General features: G+C 42.7%; 1 protein-coding gene across 1 annotated transcript in view; it reads right to left on the bottom strand.

Moving 5' to 3' along the window:
• Window positions 1–271: 271 nt before the first annotated feature.
• The window catches only part of LOC129094535 (voltage-dependent R-type calcium channel subunit alpha-1E), a 54786-nt gene continuing 44212 nt past the window's right edge, over window positions 272–10845 (bottom strand). The window contains exons 30-47 of the mRNA XM_054602750.1: window positions 10564–10765; window positions 10084–10248; window positions 9279–9389; window positions 9107–9187; window positions 8726–8911; window positions 8485–8576; window positions 7439–7613; window positions 7105–7232; window positions 5250–5346; window positions 3701–3806; window positions 3499–3606; window positions 3290–3390; window positions 2921–3027; window positions 2585–2741; window positions 2155–2283; window positions 1740–1887; window positions 1055–1236; window positions 272–826 (exon numbers count right to left, since the gene is read on the bottom strand). Of these exons, the coding sequence (XP_054458725.1) occupies window positions 272–826; window positions 1055–1236; window positions 1740–1887; window positions 2155–2283; window positions 2585–2741; window positions 2921–3027; window positions 3290–3390; window positions 3499–3606; window positions 3701–3806; window positions 5250–5346; window positions 7105–7232; window positions 7439–7613; window positions 8485–8576; window positions 8726–8911; window positions 9107–9187; window positions 9279–9389; window positions 10084–10248; window positions 10564–10765 (2830 nt within the window). The remainder of the gene's footprint in view (window positions 827–1054; window positions 1237–1739; window positions 1888–2154; window positions 2284–2584; window positions 2742–2920; window positions 3028–3289; window positions 3391–3498; window positions 3607–3700; window positions 3807–5249; window positions 5347–7104; window positions 7233–7438; window positions 7614–8484; window positions 8577–8725; window positions 8912–9106; window positions 9188–9278; window positions 9390–10083; window positions 10249–10563; window positions 10766–10845) is intronic.

Below are 10845 nucleotides of genomic sequence, written 5' to 3'. Positions count from 1 at the left end.
CAACTTTTCTCTACTAAGAGCACACACGCACAAACACACTCTCGTGTCCACGCACACAGCCTCCCTCCAGCTAAAACAAACACACACACACAAACAAACACAGGAACACATTGCAGACAGACACCCAAGTGTCCGGATAAATAGCAGTGGAGTTTAGTCCTGCCTGTTATGCTACTGGTACTGAGAATACGAGTTCTCAGAGCCACAGAGGAGTTAAAGCCTTGTGGCGCCGTGTGGATCTTCTCCTGCATCCTCTCTGTCTCAGTTTGTTTTAGCAGCGGTCGTCCTCATCTGTGTCACTTAGCAGCTCGCTGGCTCCAGCCGGACCCGCTTGGCCCAGCTGCTTCCGTAAATGCCCGTTGGGAACCTGCCAGGAGTGTCTGAGCTGAGGAGCCGAGCTTATGGCGTTGGCCCGTCCCAGGCTGGTCGCCACGGCGGTCTCAAAAGTAAGTGTCTCCTGCCCGTCGCCTGCCTCTCCACCGCTGGCGTCCCCGTGGAATGGGAGGTAGGGCTCTGAGATGTAGCGATGAGGAGACGGGTTGCTTGGTCCTGAAACCTGACCGCCAGACGACCCCTGAGCTGCAGTTAGGGGGACGCCCTCCTTGTCAGCCCTCAGTGTGGACCCCGCGGAGCCACCAGCGCCATCCTGAGGCTGGGTCTGACCCTCAGAGGGGGCTGCTGGTGTGGGAGGGGTTTGGGCTTGGCAGACCAGAGGGGAGTAGGAAATGTACGGTCGCGGGCGAGAGGGTGTCTGCGGCAGCTGGCGTCGATTACGAGGAGTACCAGACTCTGAGGCTGAATGGGCGGGGCTGCCTGATGTGTTCACCTGCAAACAATAGAAGCACAACAATGAGGAAAGTTCTCCTTCTGCTACAATTTCAGTTATTACCCTCCTCCTGCAGAGGAGACAGACTGCTGCTGGTTTCCCTCCAGGTGTATTCACAGGTACAAAAAAGTCTGTCTTTTCATTGTGCGATACAAACCAGCACAACTTTGGGTCACAAAGTCTGAAAACTGCTGCTTTAGTGTGTATTTTACCCTGTTGCACTCCTACCTGTCTCTGTAAGGTGTGTGCGCGTCCTTCGCTAGGTGAACGGGACCGTCTCCTTTCACTCGATGGATCGCGGCTGCGCTCCTCAGAGTTGCAGCGGGACACGTCAGGAGACAGCAGGTGGCGCCGTTCTTTAGATCGCCCTCTCTCGTGACTGCTTGTCTCTCTGTGGTTGATTCGAGGACCTTTAGAGGCGGGTGGATTTTAGTTAGTCAAAAATAAAAAAAAAGGTCGGAAAAACATCTCTGCTTTAGGTCTGAGCATGTAAAACATCCTGGTGGATATCACAGTGCAAACCATATCCTAATACATCAAAATTATCCAGTTTAAAGGAAAATCTGTATTTCTTTCACTATAAAAATGATAGGGACATTGAAAAAATTTAAGGAAATTGCAGGAATTAACAATCTAAATAATGAATTATTAATACTGGTTCATTTTCATTCAATATAAATAAAACTAAATCCTCAGTTTGTAAAGAAGACTTTTCACTTCATCCTTGCAGTCACTTTAGCTTAAATGTGTTGATTCAGACATTGAAGTCAGCTGTGATTCAAAAGCAGCTAAATTCATACAGCAGATACTTTACATGAATTTTGCCCATTTTACTTCCATGACTTCTAAACATTACTATGAATATGTATCCGATTGTATGAGGTGCGATGTAATGCGACGTTTGTTCAGTGACCTCTGTAGCTCCTCTGACGAGGCCTGTATGTGCCGTCAGGACTGACTCGCTCCAAAGAGTGTTGCTCCTGCCAGAGGCCGTTCACACACTGGTCTCCGATGGTGGAGAAGGAGCGCTTCATCAGCTTACTGTCCGCTGACATCCCAGGCTACACACACATCAAACAACCAGGAAGGAATCACATAGTAAGTGACTGTGGATGACACCTTATATAAACACAAGCTCTCTCTCTCTCATAATTAAAAACATATATACATACAGGCATATAAACTGCACATTTCATTATGCGCTGAGCAAACTCTACAAACAAATTAAATTAATTAATCAAATTGTTAATTGATTTGAAAGCACTTTTAATACAATATTTGTTAGTTACTGAATATTGGTTTGAATAAAAGTAATTACTGTTTATTACCGGTGGATCAACAGCCAGTCTGGGCATGGAGGACGCTCTGATAGAAGCTGTCCGCTGAGGTGATTTAACAGCTGTTGCGTCCTGCCTGGCCTGCTGCATCACTTGGTTATACTCCACAACTTCTGGTACCTACACAAAGACCAGAGAGAAGAGGGCTGCTTGTTTCTCGTTTATTTCTCTTTCCAAGTCTCAAAAGTTGAAGTGAGTCTCTATTATGACGCTTGATAATGGATTAACTACAAAGTTAATTAATGAACAATGTATCCCAGTACAGATGTTGCATATTGTTCTTGTGTTCATTTAAATTATTTTGTAATTCTCTTGCAGTAGTAAAACCATATAATAAGAGGGTGGTTATTGCCATTAATGGACTTCTGGTCGACATGAAAATCATTATGTAACTTTCTCAATACTACGTGTAGGAGGTTACCAGTGTGTGTAAATGATGGTGGTGGTGGTATGGGTGGTAAGGTGAACGATAGTCGTCGTCATCCTCTTCCTCCTTCTCTTCCCTTGAGTGAGACAGCGGCTGCAGAAACATTTCTTGAGGAGAGATGGGGCTAAGAGCCACGAAACCTCCTCTGGTGCTGAAGGAGCACAAACAGACAAAAGCACTGCATTATGTACCCGCATACATGTGTAAATCATTGCTGATGATGATGATAAAGGAACAGAAGGCAACTGAAAAAGTCAGTCAGTGACCAGATCCTACCAGCATAAATAAACAATAAACCAATATAGACAATTGTGTGAGTTTTATATTTACAGAGCAGATCCGGCGCTGTGCCTGAGGAATGAAAGGGATTTGGCATTGCATAGGATTTCTTGAGGCAGAGAGGAGGCATCCATACGCTGGAACATGGGAGCATGTTTCTATGGGGGGAGATAAACATACACAGGGGTAAATGGGAAATTAAAACAGGCCCTCCTACAATTACAATTGGACATGGATCAGATTAAAACACATATCTCAGGCTGAATTTTGAACCAAAGAGGAAAACGGTACAAAATGTAAATTGCTAAATGATGACCAAGATGAAAATAACAGAATTATGCAATAAAACCACTGCACATCACGAGTACATTTAAATCAAAATTTGTCATCATACACCTAAATATAAAAAGAGAGAAGCACCTGTTCCTCCAGTTGCTGTCGGAGCTTCTTGGCCTTGCTCTGCTTGTAGTAGTCCATGATCATCATGGCGGCATAGATCTTCCCAATGGTCATGTCACTGGCTGAAAAAGGAGAAAGCATCAGACCACTGCCATGACCCTTCATATGATATATTCCATGTATATGTTTCCTTTCATTGAGATATGAGTTAGTCTACTGTCTGATGTGACCTTTGTGAATGGGAACCAGCACATCCAACGTCTTCTGAGAGAGATGAGGCCAGATGACACCGATCTCCTTCTGCAGGTCCAGGTCCATCTGATTTCTATCCTCCCCTCCTGGAGATTTATGAAAAAAATACATCAAGTGTGATTGAATGAGTTTTACATCACAGTGAATGTGTGCCTGTGAGGTTTTGATATTTGGTCTAACCTCTGGCTATCTTGATCTCCAGGGCGGTGCGGATGAGGGCCATGAGGGTGGAGGTGAAGTGAACGGACATTTCATCGTCCACAGGCATGTTCATCAGGACTAGTCTCTGATGGCGGCAGAGGAAGCATCATAGTCAGACACAACCACAACCCAGCACACAGTTATACAACATATTGCAATGTGGAAGCTCAGAGTGGCTGTGGTGGATCATAATGTCTTTATAAAGACATAAATATTTACAGTTTTTGTTTTTACAGTTTTCAAAGCCTGCTAGCCCAAGATTCTGATTAATTTAGCCTACAGACTTGACGATGAGCTGTTTGGATTTTAAATCATCAAGGGCAGCGACAGGCAGGAATGCCATTGTGTTAGTGTTTTATAAACAACATTTTGAAGTTTGAAGTTTCAGCTCAAAGAAAAACAACCCAGTTTGCCTACTCACCTTTAAATCTGTCTTAGAGATAATTAGATAATCAAATTATTATTATTTCAGGAAAACTAGCTTGAAATGTATAATGAACAACCATGGCCTTTCTGAGCTAATCCAAAAGAATGTCATATTGCATAGTTTGCTTTGTTTAAATGGATATAACTTTGAAATAAGATAACAGAGATACAGCAGATACAGAAGAATGGAGAGGACGACCTTGTAATTATTTGATGGTCACAAGAAAACTGTTTTGACAACTTGTTACTGAATTTCAAGATCGAGAAGTAATGACAGAGAATATTGTTTGGGATCTCAACAAACAATCTGAGGTCACAAAATAACACATTTTTTTTTAAATAAATGTTTTTTTCTTGCCCTCTCCTGTCCTTCTGTTAATTGAGGTCTAAACAGTATATGCTGTTTATCTAGATTTATAAAACCGGTAAAAACTCACACAACAATACCCTCACTGCTGAAAGAGAATAGTGTTCATCTGTGATGGAGCATGCAGGCAGGCTCACAAACTCACACACACAAACAACACAAACACACACACACACACACACACACACACACACACACACACACACACACACACACACACACACACACACACACACACACACACACACACACACACACACACACACACAGTACATTTCATATTACACATAGATGTAACACTGGGCTGTTGCAGGAGACACATGCAGACAGGTTAATGTAAGAAACAGAGAAGTAAGAAAGACATGGAGCACATCTGACAGCAGACTTCAACAAATGACAAGATTTAGCATGTAGATGTTTGACAACTTTCTGATTAATGTTCTGTAACTGGTTTAATAAATTAGACTCTTTCATCAGATAACAGCAAACAGATAATGACGTCTTATTTTTTACTGCCAAGATGCAAAGCCAAACAAGCAAATCTTTACTGTAGCACTTATCATCTGCCAATGAAAAAACACTTAAACTTCAACAAGCAATACTGGACCATATGCCGACAGAAAAATAATGGTTTGTTTTTCCAATGTGCAACACACAAAATGGGAGTTTACTGTGCCTGTCCTTGTTGAGTAAAACATGAAGGCAGTGCCAGTCAGGCTCTAGTGTTTAGTCTACCTTATATGCCAACTTGGAGGGGCATTTCTTGCCCAGGCCTAGAGGTGGCGACATGTTGGTCAACATCTCATACATGTCAGTGTAATGGATACGACCACTGGGGGCGCCAGGTAGCCATGAAGATGAGGATGAGAAAGAGGGAGAAGAAAGAGGAAAGAAGGGAGAGAGATGATGTTGGAGAAGAAAATTGAGGAGTTTGTTCCGAAGAAACGGAGTAGGAAAAGATCACAGGAGAGGAACAAGAATGAAGGAGATACAAGAGAAAGGGTTATTCCAACAAGGCATCACAAAGGAGTAGGGAGTAAAGTAGGGGAAAATAAAACAGGTTGTATTCTTTCTATGCTGCCATCAGGGCATAGAAATCTGGGAAAAGGAGAAAACATGATGAGCAAAGGAATGACTTCACTGGATCTGGTACAAATATCAAATACTTACGTTGTGTAGAGTTGTATGTGTGTGAGAGAGAACTAAAAACATCTCTAAAACCAGATCCAAAAGGTAGAAAGAGACAGGCCTCCCCCAAAATGCTCTAAAACTGCATCAAAAGTATGAATTTTAAGTGCCTTGATAAAATTGTAATCCTAAATGAGGGATGTCCTGTTCCTTAGTACCCTAAAACTCGAGTGTCGTCATTCTTTGACACGAGTAACACACCCCTAAAGGTCAAGCAGGGCGGTGACAGCTAGTGAAGGGAAGGAAAGGAGGGATAGGAGGAGGTTAGGAAGGATCCCACACAAAAGAGGCAGAGGGGTGGTGTTTGTTGATATGGGGGAACCAAACCTTGCATGCCACCCTGTGTGGGCAGTTCTTCCCAAAGCCCAGGGGAGGTGAGATAGTGCGTACAACTTTGTACATCTCCTTATAGTGGAGCCTACCACTGGAAAGAACATACATGTCTTTAGTTGTGAATCATTAAAACCTCGGAGGGGGAATGAGGCCTAAATGAAAAGTTTTAGGACACATTAACAGCATTAAATCAAACATTTTCTTCACTCTGTAATGAACACATGCACAAATATTTTACAGGAGGGAATGTGCTAGATAGACACCCCAAAACATCCATATATATGTGTGTAAAAGTGGCTGAAGTTGCTTTATTTGTAGAAAACATACAGTACCAGTCTAAAGTTTGGACACACCTTCTCATTCAACTACTTTGAAGAATGTAAAATATAAAACATATTCTGGTTTGTTGAGCATTTGTTTGTTTACCACATAATTCCATATGTGTTCCTTCATAGTTTGGATGTCTTCAATATTAATCTACAATGTAGAAAAAAAAATCTGTAGCATTGGTGTGTGCCTAATCTCGGAGCCCATCGGCTATTGGTCTGATGATGGATAAGCCTTTGGGGACTACATCTAGTATTTCGCAGGTTTTTTGTGTAGCCAGCGGATATCCGTGCAAAAACTTCCTCTTCTGTACACAGGCCATCGTTTACAGTTCGATTAGTAGCTCGAGACCTGAGAATCGAGTTTGAGTTGAGAGCCGAGGTCTACAGCTAATCTATATAAAATAATATCTGCAAATTAAAGTAAATGCATTTTTTTAAAAAGCTTAATCATAGTCAGACGATAGCCGATGGGTTTGAAGATTGCATTTCGCCTGATCTGTTGCGCCTCTTGTGCTCTAAACACGGACTGTTTACCTGCATACAACCCAAGCCTGCTCAAACATGACTGGTAAACACTTCTCTGACAAGAAAGGGACTAAAAAACAGAAACTACAACGCTCACAATCTTGGCCCCTTGCCCACAGATTCTGTATTCATATGCAGATATCTGTTTCATAGAGAGTAGTGTGTGTACAGCAGCACTTTTAATTCAAATTGAAATGTAGCAGAGAGACACTGACCAGGCAGCGCGGTCATACTCCCCCCAGATCCGGACAAACTCATCCAGGTGGTGAGGACCCAAGATGGAGGAGTCTCTCGTCAGATACTCAAAGTTATCCATGATCACAGCCACAAAAAGGTTCAGCATCTGGACAGGAGACAAGCAGTGGAGGAAAAGGAGAAGCCTTGACATTTATTCACATGAGAATGGAAAGTGCTTGAGGGTAGAATTATCATAGAGCTCAAAATGAAAAGCACAGCTGCTCTTTCTAAGAAAATTAATCAAATAACAACTGTTTTTTTTATTGTCTGCAATATAGAGGAATCATTTACTCTCCAGCTTCCCCGTCTTACCAGGAAGGAGCTGAAGAAGATGAACGAGACGAAGTAGAAATAAGCGAAGTCGGAGCCACAGCCACCCTCATGGTCGGACGAGGGTACTGTTGTAGAAAGCGAAGGGTCCGTCTCACACTTTTGTCCCCCCAGACAAGACAACATGATCTCCTGCCATGACTCCCCTGTGGCACTCCTGGACACGCACACATTACATCACACCAGGAGGGGGAGGGGTGAGGTAGGACACGAGCAGTCTAGCTCACAGTTTATTCACAGTTACTTCTGCCAACTGGTAGGTGCCATCAAACCATCGAGACCAATAGCTTCAGAAACAGCTTTTAGATACTTCAAATGTGAGACCTTGTTGTGTAGTCGTCTAATTCATACATTTACATTACATTCTCTATGCAATGGGGCTTAAATCTTAATGTCAATGTTTTAAACAGTTGGTTTTTTTTACGTTAGTTTTAGTGCAAGTGTAATGCATCTAGCAAGTTATTCTTCCATGTGTAGTTTTACAGATTTCAGAGCCAAAGAGATACGATTCTTATCACGTTTAAATTAACATTGTTTTTCTTCACAGCTTATAAAAACAAATTGAACCTCAACATGGATTCAACACTCAACACTGGTCTAGATAACCATTTAATTATTTAACCCACTCTGCTTTCTAAAACTTGGTGTGTTTTGCACGGCTATTTGCGAAGGAGGTAAGTGGAACACTGCAGCATCTATCACCGCTTGACACTGAGTAGCCCCTTGGGTACTTAGAAAGCAAAGCTTAACTACCATACCCTTGCAACATTATTTACACTACATCAAGCAAATGGGTTATTTCCAGACCAAGTGTAGCAAAGAGTGTAGTTTGGATCACTGCTGGATCTGAATTTAACTGAGACTAACTATTCTGGAGTACTGAAGCGATGCGACTGGATTTAGCAGAGAGTTGAGTTTCAAATTGGATCATGGAAAAGCTCCCACAATTGTTTCAATGTTGATCTGAAATAAACAACATATAGTGCAAAGCTACTTGAAAATCACTTGATGATCTCAAGGTCTCCTACCTGAACAGCAGCATCAGAGCACCAGAGAAGGTCTTGAAGTTGTTGTGCTGGGTAATGTGAGTCTCCTCGTTTAGCTTAATGTTCCCAAACACCTGATACACACAGATATACACACAAAATCCTTAAAAATGACAGAAATTATGTCATGCCCAGCCAAATTATGCCATGCCCAGCAAATGTAGTATATTAAACACCATCTCCACAGAGATACAGAGGCCTATCTACCATGTGTCTCTCTAACCTGCATGCCAATGATGGCGTAGATGAAGAAGAGCATGGCGATGAGCAGGCAGACGTAGGGCAAAGCCTTGAAGGACTGGACGAAGGTCCACAGAAGAATCCGGATGGTGTAACCTTGTCTGAGCAGTTTGATCAGACGAGCAGCTCTGAACAGCTTCAAGAAACTCATGTTGAACGTATCAACAAACTGGTGTGAGAACACGGGGGAGAAGAAGGAAACAGTTGATGCTGAGGGATGTCAGCTTGTTATACACAGGAATACAGAATAACTTTTCACAAAAATACTTAAAATCGAGGGAAACTGTGCAGAGAAGAAGAGAGAGGAAAAGAAACACTCTCTCTTTCAGTGTCAGTCTGTTGATTACTTAAATATTCTTATTACCTGCAAGTCTACAACAATCTCTGTGATGCTGCCCAACACAGTGATGAAGTCGAAAATGTTCCACGTGTCTCGAAAGTAGTTCTGTAGAAACAGGAAAGATGCTTTGAGCCATTTCTATAGAGTGACCTTAAATACACATTAGGTCGGGCTGTGTGTTGCTCTTTTCTCTCACCAGAAAGCCGAAGGCCATGATCTTGAGGACGCACTCAACAGAGAAGAGAACAGTGAAAGCTGTGTTCAGGTGCTTCAGTACAGCCTCGTATGCCGGCGGGGCAGAGTAATACTGAAAGTAGAGAGGCGGCAGGGGTTAAACCATGTGAAATCTGTGTTATGAGGAATATTAAAAAGCGGAATATTCCCTAATCAGTTCACTTGAACTTCAGCCCTGCACCCTGCTGATCTACTGGTTGATGGAAGATTCCTCCAGACCCATAAATAGTGCCTCAGTCTCCGCACCTCTCATCTGTCGCACTATAAAAGGAGTCATTCCTCTCGGGGCGGCCGCCACAGTTAATGAGGTCATGCTAAATAGCAGCCCCTGGACATTATAGATCAATATTTAATACAGGCTGAGTCACCCTCCGCCTGTCTGTCTGTCCTTCTCTCTGTCTGTCTGTACAAACAGCACAGCCAAAGAAAAGGCCAATTCGGAAAATAAACAGTGGTGAGGTAGGGGTAGGAAGAAATGAAAACATCACAGTGTGTTTCCCGTTAGGAGGGACACATCTTGGCTTATTTTAAAACCAAAGTGTTAACAGTCGCAAGTTCGTGGCAGAATATGTTTCTGAGAAGCGACACAAGGTGTGTTTTTTACCCATTAGCAATCAGGGATATGTGGAAAATGGCACATCCTCTTTAGGAGTGAGCGATAAGGGTAGAAACTGTCACACGGCTTGCTGTCCTCTCATTCTGGTCCTGCTGAGACCTACTGTTCTAGTCTTTGATTTCTCTCTCTTTTCTCTCTTCATTATCCTCACCTTCATCATCAGTACAATGGTGTTGAGAGCGATCATGGCCAGAACGGTGTACTCAAAAGAGGGAGACACCACAAAATGCCACAGACGGTACTGGAACGTGTGCCGGTTCTGGGGCATGTAACGGGTCAGGGGCTTGGCACTGATGGCAAAGTCTATACACGCCCTCTGAAATACAAAAAACAGGAGAAACTGCTTATTTTCTGTTTGCTCTAAATTACAAAGGAAAATAATAGATATTTCCCACAAGAACATTTATGGATTAACAAAGACAGTCAGACTACATTTAATCTGTTTGGGCTTCATTACTATACTGTAAATCTATACTTTGCATTAAGTAAAGAGACAGAGAAGGGGAGGCGGATCGAAAAAAAATGGATGAGACAAACTAGAAAGGAGCTTAAGGGTCATTAAACACATAAGAAAAAAGACAAGAGACAGGGAACATTTTTGTTAGAGGTTCCTTTATCACTTGCCCTTCACCTCATTTTTTTCAAGGCTGCACTCCTCCATCATCTTATCACCCTGTTCCTGGAAGGTGATGATGATGAGAGCCACGAAGATGTTGACGAAGAAGAAAGGAAAGACGACAAAGTAGATGACGTAGAAGATAGACATCTCCATCCTGTTGCCGTGGCTCGGACCTCTGTCCTCCTCTGTCACGTCCACTGAGTGCTGCAGAACCCTGGAGGAGCAGTGACACAATGCTAACTAATGCTAACACTAATGCTAATAAACGCTCGAGCAACAACTAAGAGGAACCTT

The sequence above is a fragment of the Anoplopoma fimbria genome, chromosome 8 (assembly GCF_027596085.1).
Source record: "Anoplopoma fimbria isolate UVic2021 breed Golden Eagle Sablefish chromosome 8, Afim_UVic_2022, whole genome shotgun sequence".
Lineage (NCBI taxonomy): Eukaryota > Metazoa > Chordata > Actinopteri > Perciformes > Anoplopomatidae > Anoplopoma > Anoplopoma fimbria.
The sequence above is the reverse complement of the archived record's forward strand: the minus strand, read 5'-3'. Positions and strand labels throughout refer to the sequence as shown.